This window comes from Salvelinus alpinus, chromosome 7, assembly GCF_045679555.1.
Source record: "Salvelinus alpinus chromosome 7, SLU_Salpinus.1, whole genome shotgun sequence".
In the NCBI taxonomy this organism is placed as follows: Eukaryota; Metazoa; Chordata; class Actinopteri; order Salmoniformes; family Salmonidae; genus Salvelinus; species Salvelinus alpinus.
Genome location: NC_092092.1, coordinates 62,977,499 through 62,995,468, shown reverse-complemented (window position 1 = coordinate 62,995,468; position 17,970 = coordinate 62,977,499). Strand labels below are relative to the sequence as shown.

The 17,970-nt window shown below is 41.2% G+C and overlaps 1 protein-coding gene across 2 annotated transcripts in view; it reads right to left on the bottom strand.

Annotated features, from left to right (window-relative positions):
• Positions 1–5,490: 5,490 nt before the first annotated feature.
• LOC139581449 (ras-GEF domain-containing family member 1C-like) overlaps positions 5,491–17,970 on the bottom strand; it is a 42,055-nt gene continuing 29,575 nt past the window's right edge. The window contains exons 5-14 of one of the 2 annotated variants that reach the window (XM_071411224.1): positions 16,217–16,441; positions 14,688–14,762; positions 14,190–14,291; positions 13,572–13,674; positions 13,417–13,496; positions 10,964–11,059; positions 10,766–10,861; positions 10,466–10,589; positions 10,287–10,359; positions 5,491–9,929 (exon numbers count right to left, since the gene is read on the bottom strand). In XM_071411224.1, coding sequence (XP_071267325.1) covers positions 9,878–9,929; positions 10,287–10,359; positions 10,466–10,589; positions 10,766–10,861; positions 10,964–11,059; positions 13,417–13,496; positions 13,572–13,674; positions 14,190–14,291; positions 14,688–14,762; positions 16,217–16,441 — 1,026 coding nt within the window. In that variant the 3' untranslated portion in view covers positions 5,491–9,877. The remainder of the gene's footprint in view (positions 9,930–10,286; positions 10,360–10,465; positions 10,590–10,765; positions 10,862–10,963; positions 11,060–13,416; positions 13,497–13,571; positions 13,675–14,189; positions 14,292–14,687; positions 14,763–16,216; positions 16,442–17,970) is intronic. The other variant, XM_071411225.1, reaches the window with a different exon arrangement.

Genomic DNA, 17,970 nt, shown 5'->3' with positions numbered 1-17,970 from the left:
TCTGTGTCATAGGACAGGATAAAGTGTGGGTCTTTGTTCTGTGTCATAGGACAGGATAAAGTGTGGGTCTTTGTTCTGTGTCATAGGACAGGTTAAAGTGTGGGTCTTTGTTTTGTTTCATAGGTCAGGATAAAGTGTGGGTCTTTGTTCTGTGTCATAGGACAGGATAAAGTGTGGGTCTTTGTTCTGTGTCATAGGACAGGATAAAGTGTGGGTCTTTATTCTGTGTCATAGGACAGGATAAAGTGTGGGTCTTTATTCTATAATATGTTCTTCATATTGGGGGTGTTGATAATCAGGCAATTGTTGTTATGGAGGAATGAGTCCGTTTTGATTGAAGAGAAGGAGTGTGACGTAGACCCCAGAAGTCTGCATACTACAGGGATGGAGTCCATGTACACTACTAACTATAGCAGGACACGATCAGTAAGGTCCTCATTTTGGGTACTGGTCACAGGAGTAGCAAGAAATTCTGCCTTTCTGCAGACTTCTGGAGTTTACATCACAATCCTCTTACACATACAGAGAGAAAAACGACATAGCTGCTGTTTAAATGAACTGTATAGTACTATTAAAAACAATCAGGGTGAATAACATGGATAAAGGACATAACCATAAACTATTGTCTACAAACTACAATATACTTCCACTACACTACTAAATTAACTATAAAACAGGAGACCTTAAGCATTGACAAACATCCAGCAGAAAGTAGAGTAGAGGTGAGAAAGAGAACAGGAGTTAATGAGCATAGACCCAACTCCAGCAGATGATGCCAAATGTAGTTATGGTGGTCTGCAGGAGGTTCAGGTGACAGGAGGTGTCCTCAGACTCACAAGCATCTAAAGGACTATTTAAAACTTCAGTGTAGTGTGTAATTTATTATATATACATATTTAAATTGAACCTTTATTTAATTAAGCAAGCCAGTTAAGAACAAATTCTTATTTACAATGACGGCCTACACCAGCCAAACCCGGATGACGCTGGGCCAATTGTGCGCCACCCAATTGGACTCCCAATCACAGCCGGTTGTGATACAGCCTGGAATTTAACCAGGGTGTCTGTAGTGACGCCTCAAGCACTGAGATGCAGTGCCTTAGACCGCTGCACCACTCGGGAGTAGAGGTGAAGTAGAAGAGAACAAGGATTGAGGACACAACCATACACTTTAAACTAAACACTGCCCTATACACACACAATGGCTGGGAGTCCCAGAGAAAGAGGTTAAAAAACAACTGGTGTTGTAGATTCCTAGAAACTGTCTCTTCTGCAGCTGGAAAGGGTAGAAGCTGCTCTTGTAGGTCTCGAGAGTGACGAGAGTCAGTATTATTTCCATAAAATGGAAAACAAAGCCTGTGTACTTATATTTTTTGTTTTTAATTAAATCAAATGTGAGATTAAACCTTACACACTTCTGCAACTACTATGGAGGAAGATATGGCTGAGAAACATCAGGCGTAGGGACATTGCAGAAGTCCTTCGAGGACCTGAAGAAAGGGGGTAATGCTGTACGCGAGGAGCACTTTGAAGAGTGTTTTATTATGATTAAGGTACAGCTACTATCTTTGTTAATAAAAATACATTTAAGTCATATAATACTTTTCTGGTAAAAATGTCTCTTTCAACAGGGTTCACGGATGACACTGTCCTCAGAGGCAGTACCAACCAGAATAAATTGCAAAAATCCACCCCCTCAATCTGCAACAGATGCACGGCGTAGTAAAAAAAGAAGTAAGCCAATTATAAAGTTCATAGCAATTAAAGAAGCACCGTTGTTGTTTTTTATCAATACAACAGGTTGTATTGGTGGTGATTATACGGAGATTGTGACAGCCGGTTAAATGGCATCCCTTGAGAGGACAAGAACAAGATGTATGTCAGGAGAAGTGCAGTATTATCATAAGGAGACATATACTGGGGCCTCCCGAGTGGCGTAGTATTTACAATGGTGTTTGTTCTTCACTGGTTGCCCTTTTCATGTGGCAACAGGTCACAAATCTTGCTGCTGTGATTGCACACTGTGGTATTTACCCAATAGGAGTTTATAAAAATTAGATTTGTTTTTCAAATTCTTTGTGTATCTGTGTAATCTGAGGGAAATATGTGTCTCTAATATGGTCATACATTTGGCACGAGGTTAGAAAGTGCAGCTCAGTTTCCACCTCATTTTGTGGGCAGTGTGCACACATCCTGTCTTCTCTTGAGAGCCAGGTCTGCCTATGGCGGCCTCTCTCAATAGCAAGGCTATGCTCACTGAGTCTGTACATAGTAAAAGATTTCCTTAATTTAGGGTCAGTCACAATGGTCAGGTATTCTGCCACTGTGTGCTCTCTGTTTAGGGCCAGATAGCTTTCCAATTTGCTCTGTTTTTTGGTTGATTCTTTCCAGTGTGTCAATTAGTTATTTTTTTTGCTTTCTCATAATTTGGTTGGGTCTAAATGTGTTTCTGTCCTGAGACTCTGTGTAGTATTTTTGTGTTTGTGAACAGAGCCCCAGAACCAGCTGGCTGAGGGGAGTCTTCTCTAGGTTCATCTCTCTGTAAGTGAGGGCTTTGTGGTGGAATGTGTGGCATTACTTTCTTTTAGGTGGTTGTAGAATTTAATAACTATTTCTGGATTTTGATAACTAGTGGGTATAGTCCTAATTTTGCTCTGCATGCATTGTTTTGGGTCTTGCATTGTACACTAAGTATATTTTTGCAGAATTCTGAACGCAGAGTCTCAATTGGGTGTTTGTCCCGTTTGTGAATTCTTGGTTGGTGAGTGGACCCCAGACCTCACAGCCATAGAGGGTATTTTTTGCCAGATCCTAATTGGGATGAGTTTTATGTTCCTTTTGATGGCAACCCCTTGTGGCCTTGTCTCTTAGATCGTTCACAGCCTTGTGGAAGTTATCTGCTGTGTTGATGTTTAGGCCGAGGTAGGTGTAATTCTTTGTGTGCTCTAGAGCACCAGTGCCTAGATACAATTTGGCCTGGCTAACAGTTGGCGTTCCTAATCATCCCAATGGTGTTTGATAGGGTTGGGGTCAGGGCTCTGTGCAGGCCAGTCAAGTTCTTCCACATTGATCTCGATCAAACCATTTCTGTATGGACCTCGCTGGACTCCAGCCGACGCTTGGCATTGCACATGGTGATCTTTGGCTTGTGTGCGGCTGCTTAGCTATAGAAACCCATTTCATGAAGCTCCTGACGAACAGTTATTGTACTGACGTTGCTTCCAGGGGCAGTTTGGAACTCGGTAGTGAGTGTTGCAACCGAGGACAGACAATTGTTACGTGCTACATGCTTCAGAACTCGGCAGTCCCGTTCTGTGAGCTTGTATGGCCTACCACTTAGCAGCTGAGTCGTTGTTGCTCCTAGACGTTTCTACTTCACAATAACAGCACTTACAATTGACTGGGGCAGATCTAGCAGGGCAGAAATTTGACGAACTGACATGTTGGAAAGGTGTCATCCTATGATGGTGCCACATTGAAAGTCACTGAGCTCTTCAGTAAGGCCATCCTACTACCAGTGTTTTTCTATGGAGATTGCAAAGCTGTGTGCTCGATTTTATACACCTGTCAGCAACGAGTGTAGCTGAAATAGCCAAAACCACTAATTTGAAGGCGTGTCCACATACTTTTGTATATATAGTGTATCTGTGGCTGTCCTCAGTGTCCTGTGGCTATTGGCAGCACTGTTAGACTGTATTCACACTTATTGTCTCTTGGTATGGTCAACGTCCTTATTCTGCAAATAGGAGGTGTGAAGAGCTGAAAACTACTTCCACTCTATAGCAACAGTGCAAACTACCAATGATGGAGAGGATGAGAGAAGAGCTTAGATAAGCATTCGTGCCGACTCTTTTCTCTGTATATATCAACGATCTCGCTCTTGCTGCGGGTGATTCCCTGATCCACCTCTACGCAGACGACACCATTCTGTATACATCTGGCCCTTCTTTGGACACAGTGTTAACTAACCTTCAAATGAGTTTCAATGCCATACAACACTTCTTCCGTGGCCTCCAACTGCTCTTAAACGCTAGTATAACCAAATGCATGCTTTTCAATCGTTCGCTGCCCGCACCCGCCCGCCCGACTAGCATCACTACTCTGGACGGTTCTGACCTAGAATATGTGAACAACTACAAATACCTAGGTGTCTGGCTAGACTGTAAACTCTCCTTCCAGACTCATATCAAACATCTCCAATCCAAAATCAAATCTAGAATCGGCTTTCTATTTCGCAACAAAGCCACCTTCACTCACGCCGCCAAACCTACCCTAGTAAAACTGACTATCCTACCGATCCCGATCCTTCTACAAAATAGCTTCCAATACTCTACTCAGCAAACTGGATGCAGTCTATCACAGTGCCATCCGTTTTGTTACCAAAGCACCTTATACCACCCACCACTGCGACCTGTATGTTCTAGTTGGCTGGCCCTCGCTACATATTCGTCGCCAGACCCACTGACTCCAGGTCATCTATAAGTCTATGCTAGGTAAAGCTCCACCTTATCTCAGCTCACTGGTCACGATAACAACACCCACCCGTAGCACGTGCTCCAGCAGGTATATCTCACTGGTCATCACTAAAGCCAACACCTGCTTTGGCCGCCTTTCCTTCCAGTTCTCTGCTGCCAGTGACTGGAACGAATTGCAAAAATTGCTGAAGCTGGAGACTTATATTTCCCTCTCTAACTTTAACATCAGCTATCTGAGCAGCTAACCGATCGCTGCAGCTGTACATAGTCCATCTGTAAATAGCCCACCCAATCTACCTACCTCATTCCCATATTGTTTTTATTTACTTTTCTGCTCTTTTGCACACCAGTATCACTACTTGCACATCATCATCTGCACATCTCTCACTCCAGTGTTAATTTGCTAAATTGTAATTACTTCATTACTATGGCCTATTTATTGCCTACCTCCTCACACCATTTGCACACACTGTACATAGACTTTCTTTTTTTCCGATTGTGTTATTGACTGTACGCTTGTTTATTCCATGTGTAACTCTGTGTTGTTGTTTGTGTTGCACTGCTTTGCTTTATCTGGGCCAGGTCGCAGTTGTAAATGAGAACTTGTTTTCAACTGGCCTACCTGGTTAAATAAATGTGAAATGTGAAATAAAAGTAAAACTACTAGATGTTATGTTGTTTGTCATTTAGCCAAAAGATGATAATATACATTTATTTTTCACACATGGAAACAAAATGAACCCAAGACCTTTACCACTTCCCCCTGAGTAGAACATCTTTACTTTTGACTGGGTTCTTTAACCTCGTTGCCTCTAGTTGGTATTGTCAACTTCCTTATTCTGCACATAGGAGGTATGAAGACATTAACACTATTTCCACTCCATGGGCTAAAATGTTTCCCATCTGAACATGCCTCCCCTAGATCTGGGTGCATAAAAAGTTTTTCATGAGACTACAATGCAGGCTACGGACCTATGGGCCTGCTCCTATGAAATCAGCACACCGTGCAAGGATGCATTTTATTAAAAGCCATTTATTTAAGTCGGCCTCTTTTCAATTTGCTATCGATGGGGCCAGAATCCTGTAAACTGGCCAGTAAACAAAAAAGTATCAATGATCTGCCTGCTTCAGGGTGTCACACACGCAAACACTCTTCACTGAAAACACTGCACTGAAAACTGTTACCTTGGATGCCTCCTGATCCTACAAGACAGTGTGGCATGGCATGGGTGTAGGTAACTGGGCAGGGAAAGTGTTTAGGGGAATGTACCTGTCTTCTCTGTGTTACAGAGAAGAGAGAGAGAGAGAGAGAGAAAGAGAGAGAACCAGCCTGTTGTTAGAAGAAGGACAGGGCTACGAGTGCATCACTTGAACATCAATCATATAAAATTGAATCAAACTGTCTCTTAAAAACATGGAATAACACACATCCCTCCCCCACCATATTCCTCCTTTATGATCACCCCCAAGGGATCACAACATGTGACTATCCCACAGGACAACAAAGTCATAAACAACAGCAAGTTTCAAGTTAAAAGAACCTGGATAATCGTAACAACTAGTAGTGACAAACTGGCACAACGTTCCCTCTCCAACAGTAGAAAGACAATGGCAGATGTTATTGGTGGAAGTATCCATTTGTTCATTTAGCTCATATTCCAATGGCCTAAAACACCTCCAGTATTTCAGTGGTGGAACCCTACATATAATGCCCCTTTAAAACACTGTCTTTTGCATGACATTTAGAAGACTTCATTTTCAATAGAGGAATAAAATAAAAGAATAACAAAACCATAAATATCAGACAACTGAACATCAGTCAGAGAGAGACTTCTTCCTGGAGAGCAGAAAGATGTCAGCGGGTACATGGGAAAAGTAGTCCTTTATACACAATCTATACACAGGTCTGGCTCTTGCCATGATTGATTGTTTTGCTGTCGTTTTCATGGCACAATCCATTTTCGCATAGGAGTAGACACCACTGATATCTCCAGCCCTCCACACCTACAATGTACAGGTAGACTAGATTCAGACATGGAGATGAAAATACCCTGGTTTCATGGTTTCAACAACAGTCTCTCCACTGAGGATGAGAGATTTACATTTTAATACGAATAAGCCCCTCAACTGAGACCATGCACAAACGCACACACACACACACACACACACACACACACACACACACACACACACACACACACACACACACACACACACACACACACACACACACACACACACACACACACACACACACACACACACACACACACACACACACGCACACACACACACACACACTACACAGTCCATGTATTTATGTATGTGGAATGATATAATGCAGGATGTCTCTCCAGTGGTTCCTGGTACTCAGTAGTAGTCAGTAGTAGTCATTAGTAGTAGTCGTCATCAATAGTAGTCTTTAGAAGTAGTCTTTAGTAGAAGTCATCAATACTAGTCTTTAGAAGTAGTCTTTAGTAGAAGTCATCAATACTAGTCTTTAGTAGTAGTCTTTAGTAGTCGTCATCAATAGTAGTCTTTAGAAGTAGTCTTTAGTAGAAGTCATCAATACTAATCTTTAGTAGTCGTCATCAATAGTAGTCTTTAGAAGTAGTCTTTAGTAGAAGTCATCGATAGTAGTCTTTAGAAGTAGTCTTTAGTAGAAGTCATCAATACTAGTCTTTAGTAGAAGTCATCAATAGTAGTCTTTAGAAGTAGTCTTTAGTAGAAGTCATCAATAGTAGTCTTTAGTAGTCGTCATCAATACTAGTCTTTAGAAGTAGTCTTTAGTAGAAGTCATCAATACTAGTATTTAGAAGTAGTCTTTAGTAAAAGTCATCAATACTAGTCTTTAGTAGTCGTCATCAATAGTAGTCTTTAGTAGTCGTCATCAATAATAGTCTTTAGTAGAAGTCATCAATAATAGTCTTTAGAAGTAGTCTTTAGTAGAAGTCATCAATACTAGTCTTTAGAAGTAGTCTTTAGTAAAAGTCATCAATACTAGTCTTTAGTAGTCATCATCAATAGTAGTCTTTAGTAGAAGTCATCACAAGTAGTCTTTAGAAGTAGTCTTTAGTAGAAGTCATCAATAGTAGTCTTTAGAAGTAGTCTTTAGTAGAAGTCATCAATAGTAGTCTTTAGAAGTAGTCTTTAGTAGAAGTCATCAATAATAGTCTTTAGAAGTAGTCTTTAGTAGAAGTCATCAATAATACTCTTTAGAAGTAGTCTTTAGTAAAAGTCATCAATACTAGTCTTTAGTAGTCGTCATCAATAGTAGTCTTTAGAAGTAGTCTTTAGTAAAAGTCATCAATACTAGTCTTTAGTAGAAGTCATCAATAGTAGTCTTTAGTAGTCGTCATCAATAATAGTCTTTAGTAGAAGTCATCAATAATAGTCTTTAGAAGTAGTCTTTAGTAGAAGTCATCAATAGTAGTCTTTAGTAGTCGTCATCAATAATAGTCTTTAGAAGTAGTCTTTAGTTGAAGTCATCAATAGTAGTCTTTAGTATAAGTCATCAATAGTAGTCTTTAGAAGTAGTCTTTAGTAGAAGTCATCAATAATAGTCTTTAGAAGTAGTCTTTAGTAGAAGTCATCAATAGTAGTCTTTAGAAGTAGTCTTTAGTAGAAGTCATCAATAGTAGTCTTTAGAAGTAGTCTTTAGTAAAAGTCATCAATACTAGTCTTTAGTAGTCGTCATCAATACTAGTCTTTAGTAGAAGTCATCAATACTAGTCTTTAGAAGTAGTCTTTAGTAGAAGTCATCAATAGTAGTCTTTAGTAGTCGTCATCAATACTAGTCTTTAGTAGAAGTCATCAATAATAGTCTTTAGAAGTAGTCTTTAGTAGAAGTCATCAATACTAGTCTTTAGAAGTAGTCTTTAGTAGAAGTCATCAATACTAGTCTTTAGAAGTAGTCTTTAGTAGAAGTCATCAATAGTAGTCTTTAGTAGAAGTCATCAATACTAGTCTTTAGAAGTAGTCTTTAGTAGAAGTCATCAATAGTAGTCTTTAGAAGTAGTCTTTAGTAGAAGTCATCAATACTAGTCTTTAGTAGAAGTCATCGATAGTAGTCTTTAGAAGTAGTCTTTAGTAGTAGTCTTTAGTAGTAGTCTTTAGAAGTAGTCTTTAGTAGTCGTCATCGATACTAGTCTTTAGTAGTCGTCATCAATACTAGTCTTTAGAAGTAGTCATCAATACTAGTCTTTAGTAGAAGTCATCAATAGTAGTCTTTAGAAGTAGTCTTTAGAAGTAGTCTTTAGTAGTCGTCATCAATACTAGTCTTTAGTAGTCATCATCAATACTAGTCTTTAGTAGAAGTCATCAATAGTAGTCTTTAGAAGTAGTCTTTAGTAAAAGTCATCAATACTAGTCTTTAGTAGAAGTCATCAATACTAGTCTTTAGAAGTAGTCTTTAGTAGAAATCATCAATAGTAGTCTTTAGAAGTAGTCTTTAGTAGTCGTCATCAATACTAGTATTTAGTAGTCGTCATCAATACTAGTCTTTAGAAGTAGTCTTTAGTAGAAGTCATCAATAGTAGTCTTTAGAAGTAGTCTTTAGTAAAAGTCATCAATACTAGTCTTTAGAAGTAGTCTTTAGTGAAAGTCATCAATACTAGTCTTTAGAAGTAGTCTTTAGTAAAAGTCATCAATACTAGTCTTTAGTAGAAGTCATCAATAATAGTCTTTAGAAGTAGTCTTTAGTAAAAGTCATCAATACTAGTCTTTAGTAGAAGTCATCAATAGTAGTCTTTAGAAGTAGTCTTTAGTAGAAGTCATCAATACTAGTCTTTAGTAGTAGTCTTTAGAAGTAGTAGTCTTTAGTAGTAGTCTTTAGTAGTAGTCTTTAGTAGTAGTCTTCAGTAGTAGAGGACCAAACACAGTCCGGCAGCTAAGTGGGCAAGCCAGCGCCCTTCACATCATAGTTACTCTTACTTTTACAGGATTCTAACAGTACAATAGAAAACTTACACAAAGCTTTGGAGAGAAAGAAAGATGAGAGAGGGGAAGAGAAAGAAAGATGAGAAAGAAATAAAGGAAGAGGGAGAGACAAAGAAAGAGAGAGGGAGAAAAAGAAAGATGATAAAGAGTAAATAAACACCGAGATTGCGGGATTGATCTATCCCTTATGTACCCCATGTACAAAAGTCAAACCAAAGGTAATGACATTATACTCCCCCAGTTAGTGTCCATACAGTAGCTTCACTTTTCACTGCTTGTTGACCTTTGTTCTTCCATTGTGTTTTTACTGGTAATGATGTTGATGAATCCTGTTCATCATTATTGTTTCATCACTTCTATTCTTCATGTGTAGAAAAACACCTCGGTACCAGCTAGGCTCCTTCACAGTTTGTTTTAGTGCAATGAGTACACTCCCTCCCTCCCTCGCTGGGCTGGCCTGAGGGTTAGCTGCCATGGTGCTCTTTTAGCTCTTTTGTCTTCACCAGAATATTAGACCTGGAGAAAGATAGGAGGGAAAATACAGGTGGTTTTAACAAGCTAAGACTATGTCACTCATTGGGCTACATCACTGACTCATTAGGTTACATCACTGACTCATTAGGTTACATCACTGACTCATTAGTTTACATCACTGACTCATTAGGTTACATCACTGACTCATTAGGTTACATCACAGACTCATTGGGCTACATCACCAACTCATTAGGCTACATCACCGACTCATTAGGCTACATCACCAACTCATTAGGCTACTGACTCATTAGATTACATCACTGACTCATTAGATTACATCACTGACTCATTAGGTTACATCACTGACTCATTATGTTACATCACTGATATCTGTCATACCTGAGTGCTTTCCATCTGTCCTTCTCCACCTGGTTCTCTGGGCTCTCACTCTCATAGGATGCCAGGTAGAGGCCTAGGGATGAAAGAAAGAAATATGATATGTGACTATAATGTTTAACTGTAATGTGTGATTAAATGTTTTTACTTCAAGACTCATGTTAGGTGAGACCGTGTCTTACCGTCCTCACTGAAGATGGGAGCAGTGTGGAGGTAGTGGAGGATGCTCCTGTCTGTCTCAAACGGACACTCTATCTGTTTCCACGTCATAAACTCTCCCACCTGGCGAGCCAATTCCACAAATTTCTGAAAACAAAATCAAAAAGCAGAGAGAGAGTAAGAGAGAGAGAGAGAGAGAGAGAGAGAGCAAGAGATTGATTTGGCAATGTAAAGACATTTACCATGCCAATAAAGCCATTTCAATTGAATTGAGAGAGTACAATCCACATTTGTATGTATCAGTATGAACTTTTCAGCCTTACCGCAAAATGCACATGGCCATTGGGCAGGCGGTTGGCACATCCCTCATTCAGGAAGTAGATGTCTTTGATCAGTAGGCTGAAGAAGGGAATCACAATCTAAGGAAAAGAGAGAGACAGAGTTAATGATGTGTGTCCTTGGTTTCAGTGCACAAGTAGGGGTCAGGTAAGGATAGTTACAAAGTGAATGATGGCCTGTACCTTCTCCCTGATGCTATTAGCAGTCTGGGACCTGTGGACGGCTCCCCTAAGTGCTGTTCTGTAGTTGTAGAAGTTTCCAGTAGGGTCCATCTGATGCTGTATGGTAAAATAAAATAGTATATTAGTCAATTGAAATAAAAATGTATTTGTCACATGCGCCGAATACAACAGGCGTAGTAGACCTTACCATGAAATGCTTACTTACAAGCCCTTAAAACTTCTTACGGCTGAGATCCCGTTAACGGGATCGATATGACAACAGCCAGTGAAAGTGCAGGGCGCCAAATTCAAAACAACAGAAATCTCATAATTAAAATTCCTCAGACATACAAGTATTTTACACCATTTTAAAGATACACTTCTTGTTAATCCCACCAGTGTCCGATTTGAAATAGGCTTTTCGGCGAAAGCACCACAAACGATTATGTTAGGTCAGCACCTATTCACAGAAAACACACAGCCATTTTTCCAGCCAAAGAGAGGAGTCACAAACATCAGAAATAGAGATAAAATTAATCACTAACCTTTGATGATCTTAATCAGATGACACTCATAGGACTTCATGTTACACAATACATGTATGTTTTGTTCGATAAAGTTCATATTTATATCCAAAAATCTCAGTTTACATTGGCGCATTATGTTCAGTAATGTTTTGCCTCCAAAACATCCGGTGATTTTGCAGAGAGCCACATCAATTTACAGAAATACTCATAATAAACATTGATAAAAGATACAAGTATTAAACATGGAACTTTAGATAAACTTCTCCTTAATGCAACCGCTGTGTCAGATTTCAAAAAAACTTTACGGAAAAAGCACACCATGCTATAATCTGAGTACAGCGCTCAGAGCCCAAATAAGCCATAAAGATATCTGCCATTTTTTGGAGTCAACAGAAGTCAGAAATAGCATTATAAATATTCACTTACCTTTGATGATCTTCATCAGAATGCACTCCCAGGAATCCCAGTTCGACAATAAATGTTTGTTTTGTTCGATATAGTCCATAATTTATGTCCAAATACCTTCATTTTATTCGCTCGTTCAGTCCAGTAATCCACATTCATGACGCACAGGTCAGACGAAAAGTCAAACAATTCCATTACAGTTCGTAGAAACATGTCAAACGATGTATAGAATCAATCTTTAGGATATTTTAAAAATAAATCTTCAATAATGTTTCAACCGGAGAATTCCTTTGTCTTCAGAAATGCGATGGAAAGCAGGTCACTCTCACGTGACCGCGCATGTTCAGCTCGTGCCAGACACCTGATTCAAAGAGCTCTCCTTCCCTCATTCTTCACAGTAGAAGCATCAAACAAGGTTTTAAAGACTGTTGACATCTAGTGGAAGCCGTAGGAAGTGCAAAATGACCAATATCCCACTGTATATTGAATAGGCAAACCTACAAACCTCAGATTTCCCACTTCCTGGTTGGATTTTTTCTCAGGTTTTTGCCTGCCATATGAGTTCTGTTATACTCACAGACATCATTCAAACAGTTTTAGAAACTTCAGAGTGTTTTCTATCCAAATATACTAATAATATGCATATCTTAGCCTCTGAGCCTGAGTAGCAGGCAGTTTACTCTGGGCACCTTTTCATCCAAGCTACTCAATACTGCCACCCAGCCATAAGAAGTTTTAAGAAAGTAGAGTGAAGAAAATATTTACTAAATAAATTAAAGTAAAAAAAGACAATAAAATAACAATAATGAGGCTATATACAGGGGCTCTCATGAGGACCGCCACAGGAATGGAAGACCCAGAGTTACCTCTGCTGCAGAGGATACGTTCATTAGAGTTAACTGCACCTCAGAAGTTGCAGCCCAAATAAATGCTTCACAAAGTTCAAGTAACAGACACATCTCAACATCAACTGTTCAGAGGAGACTGGGTGAATCAGGCCTTCATGGTCAAATTGCTGCAAAGAAACCACTACTAAAGGACACCAATAATAAAATGAGACTTGCTTGGGCCAAGAAACATGAGGAACGGACATTAGACTGGTGGAAATCTGTCCTTTGGTCTGATAAGTCCAAATTTGAGATTTTTGGTTCCAACCGCCGTGTCTTTGTGAGATGCAGAGTAGGTGAACGGATGATCTCTGCATGTGTGGTTCCCACCGTGAAGTATGGATGAGGAGGTATGATGGTGTGGGGTTACTTTGCTGGTATTTAGAATTCAAGCCACACTTAACCAGCATGGCTACCACAGTATTCTGCAGCGATACGCCACCCCATCTGGTTTGCACTTAGTGGGACTATCATTTGTTTTTCAACAGGACAGTGACCCAAAACACACCTTGAGATGGTTTGGGATGAGTTTAACAATTCTTCCCAAACCAATGAACAATGAACTTTAACAACTACTGTTTAATAATAATAACAACAATGAAATAATACAAATTCTAACAAGGTATCTAAGGCTGTGCTGGTTGGCTAGTCTTACCTCCAGGATGAAGAACTTGGCAGTCTTGGCTTTACCCCACGTCTTCTTCAACCGAGACACAGGACTCATATTCATACCAGCTAGGGGAGCAGACACAAGTCAAATATCGGTATTTTGCCAAATATCAGTATTTGGGTCATGTATGATGTACTCACAGATGATGGCCATGAGGGAGTTGAAATTGCCAATGTTGAAGCACTCTCTGGCCACGTCGATGAAGAACTCAATCACCTGGGCTCTCTGTTTCTTCTTAGCAGGCTGAGAGGAGATAGACACAGAATGCTAGTAGGATATAATGGATGTAAATGACATGCAAAATAATACAGTATTTGTCCCAGGGCCCGTATCTAGGATCAGTTTTGCCTTTTAGATCATAATGAATAGGATTATATGGAGAGGTTGGGATCTGATCCTAGATCATCACTCCTACTCTGAGACGCTTTGTGGATACAGGCTCTGGTCTGGGAAGAAAGTATCAATGCCTCGCAATGGGTATAGGAGTGTAGTAATGTTACATGGCCAGCAGGTGACACTAAAGAACCATAAATGAATCATCAACCTCAGTGAGGGAAGACTGGCATAATATAATATATCATAATACATGCCATTTAGCAGACGTTTTTATCCAAAGGGACTTACAGTCATGCATGCATACATGCTTACGTATGGGTGGCCACGGGAATCAAACCCACAGTGCTTACATCACAAACACCATGCTCTACCAAATGAGCAATACGGGACCAGAACGAAGAGAATAACGTGAAATCATTTACCATACAGATCTCAGTAGCTACCAGGTAGCACAGCCTGTTGAACCACCTGACGTAAGCCTCCAGGTTAGTGGTCTTCTTCTTCTGCTCACTGAAACACGGCTGCTGGGACACAAACACAGAATACTGCAAATCAGGACCAGAGAGGGCCCCTCTCTCTCTCTCTCTCTCTCTCTCTCTCTCTCTCTCTCTCTCTCTCTCTCTCTCTCTCTCTCTCTCTCTCTCTCTCTCTCTCTCTCTCTCTCTCTCTCTCTCTCTCTCTCTCTCTCTCTCTCTCTCTCTCTCTCTCTCTCTCTCTCTCTCTCTCTCTCTCTCTCTCTCTCTCTCTCTCTCTCTCTCTCTCTCTCTCTCTCTCTCTCTCTCTCTCTCTCTCTCTCTCTCTCACCCCTACACTCTTACACTCTTTCTCTTTTCAAAAAGTAAACACATGTTTTACACAACGGTGTACTATAATGTTATTCCCACTGAACAAGTTTTGATATGCAGTATATTATATTATACCTGAGTGCTATCTAGTGGGTCTTTCTGAACAAAGGCTTGGACAAACTCCTCAGGACCGATATAACTGAGATGTTCCTGAAACAGAGAGAGCAGAGTAGAGCGACATGACCGTGCATATTAACTAGATTCATCTCCGTAATAGAAGCCAAGCAATACAGGAAGTCATGAATCATTGAGAAATCTCACATTCCATTGAAGCAACAGCTGACCCCTGGTATGCACAGGCTAAGCCACGCAAATCAAAAATACATAAACATAAGAAAACACACACACTATGTCACTGTTGTCATATCAACAAAGACAATCACCCACAGCTACAGTACATCTTCACCCACAGGTTGACCCAAACTCTGAAAGGAATGCAGCCAAGTGATGAGTGGTGTCTGTGTTTCACAAATCTGTCCCAACATTTAGCGGGAGCCCACAGTAAGCTGTGTGTGTGTGTGTGTGTGTGTGTGTGTGTGTGTGTGTGTGTGTGTGTGTGTGTGTGTGTGTGTGTGTGTGTGTGTGTGTGTGTGTGTGTGTGTGTGTGTGTGTGTGTGTGTGTGTGTGTGTGTGTGTGTGTGTGTGTGAAGCTGTCAGGTCACATATATCAACTGTGGATGTATTCCCTTAAAGGCACCAGGCAAACCACTGACTGAGATGATGTCGCGCTTTCAGACCAGAATACACGCTTACTCAGGCCTACGGAGGATGGCCCTTACACACACACACACACACACACACACACACACACACACACACACACACACACACACACACACACACACACACACACACACACACACACACACACACACACACACACACACACACACACCACTACCATCAGTGAGAGTAGGAGCTCCTTTGTTACTCAGCCCTGTCTGTTTCTGTCTGTAGAGCACCTTTCAAAGTCTGTTACTCAGCTGCAGGCTAGAGCTAACAGAGGACCGTTCAAAGCCTGTTACTCAGCTGCAGGCTAGAGCTAACAGAGGACCGTTCAAAGCCTGTTAATTAGCTGTAGGCTAGAGCTAACAGAGGACCATTCAAAGCCTGTTACTCAGCTGTAGGCAAGAGCTAACAGAGGACCATTTAAAGTCTATTACTCAGCTGTAGGCTAGAGCTAACATAGGACCATTCAAAGCCTGTTACTTAGCTGTAGGCTAGAGTTAACCTAGGACCATGCAAGGCTAATGCAGCTGGTAATCAAGCAAATGTTAGAACTAAATATCCCCTGGGTTGTTTGGAAGATTTAGGTGCTCCATCTCTCTCTCTCTCTCTCTCTCTCTCTGTCTTGATTCTACATCTAGCTTAATCTCCACTTCATTTCTGTGTCTATTCCTTTCTTCCCTCTGCTTCCTCTCTCTCTTATTGTCATTTATCTCTCATCGTCTTTCTCTGTCTTTGCCTGTTTGTCTTCCTCTTCCCTCCCCCTCTCTCCTCTTCTCATCATCTCTCCCTTCGATCACACCCTTATCTCATCCTCTTTCATCTCTCCTCTCTCTCCTTTAATTCCTTCCTCACATCCTTCCTACCCCTCTTCTTACCAGTTCCACATGGGTGAGTTGCTGTGCCAGTGTGTATGGGTCGTTGCAGATAGATAGTATATCCTTCTGGATAGGTGGAGGCTTGGTCTTGAAGCCCACCAGCTTGTCTGAGATTGAGGAGACTGAGGAGGCATTCACTTTGACAATGCTCTCCTCTCCCTGGGCGATGGCTGCCAGCTTCTGGTTCAGCGTCTGCAAAACCTGGTTCAGTGTCTTCCAATACGCCTGGAAAGGACATATAGACTTTTGAATGATTAGACAACTAATAATAATCATGATCAACACCATCATCATCATTCTCACCCTCCTCATCATCATCACCATCACAATCATCATAACTACCACTGTCAAACGCTCCCTAAAACACTTCAGCGAGCAGGCCTTTCTAATCGACCTGGCCCGGGTATCCTGGAAGGATGTTGACCTCATCCCGTCAGTAGAGGATGCCTGGTTGCTCTTCAAAAGCACTATCCTCTCCATCTTATATAAGCATGCCCCAATCAAAAAATGTAGAACTAAGAACAGATATAGCCCTTGGTTCACCCCAGACTTGACTGCCCTTGACCAGCACAAAAACATCCTGTGGCGTTCTGCATTAGCATCGATATGCAACTTTTCAGGCAAGTCAGGAACCAATATACTCAGTCAGTTAGTCAGTTCAAACAGAAATTTGCTTCCTGTAGCACTAATTCCAAAAAGTTTTGGGACACTGTAAAGTCCATGGAGAATAAGAGCACCTCCTCCCAGCTGCCCACTGCACTGAGGATAGAAACAGAAACACTGTCACCACCGATAAATCTACGATAATTTCAATAAGCATTTTTCCACGGCTGGCCATGCTTTCCACCTGGCTACCCCTACCACGGCCAACATCTCAGCACCCCCTGCAGCAACTTGCCCAACCCCCCCCTGCTTCTCCTTCACCCAAATCCAGAAAGCTGATGTTCTGAAAGAACTGCAAAATCTGGATCCCTACAAATCACCCGGGCTCGACAATCTGGACCCTCTCTAAAATTATCCGCAGAAATTGTTGCAACCCCTATTACTAGCCTATTCAACCTCTCTTTCGCATCGTCTGAGATCCCTAAAGATTGGAAAGTTGCCGCGGTCATCCCCCTCTTCAAAGGGGGAGAAACTCTAGACCCAAACTGTTATAGACCTATATCCATCCTGCCCTGCCTTTCTAAAATGTTCGAAAGCCACGTTAATAAACAGATCACCGACCATTTTGAATCCAACCGTACCTTCTCCATTATGCAATCTGGTTTCCGAGCTGGTCATGGGTGCACCTCAGCCACGCTCAAGGTCCTAAACGATATCATAAACACCATCGATAAAAGACAGTGCTGTGCAGCAGTCTTCATCGACCTGGCCAAGGCTTTCGACTCTGTCAATCACCACATTCTTATCGGCAGACTCAATAGCCTTGGCTTCTGAAATGACTGCCTCGCCTGGTTCACCAACTACTTCTCAGATAGAGTTCAGTGTGTCAAATCGGAGGGCCTGTTGTCCGGACCTCTGGCAGTCTCTATGGGGGTGCCACAGGGTTCAATTCTCGGGCCGACTCTTTTCTCTGTATATATCAATGATGTCGCTCTTGCTGCTGGTGATTCTCTGATCCACCTCTACGCAGACGACACCATTCTGTATACATCTGGCCCTTCTTTGGACACTGTGCTAACAAACTTCCAAACAAGCTTCAACGCCATACAACACTCCTTCCGTGGCCTCCAACTGCTTTTAAATGCTAGTAA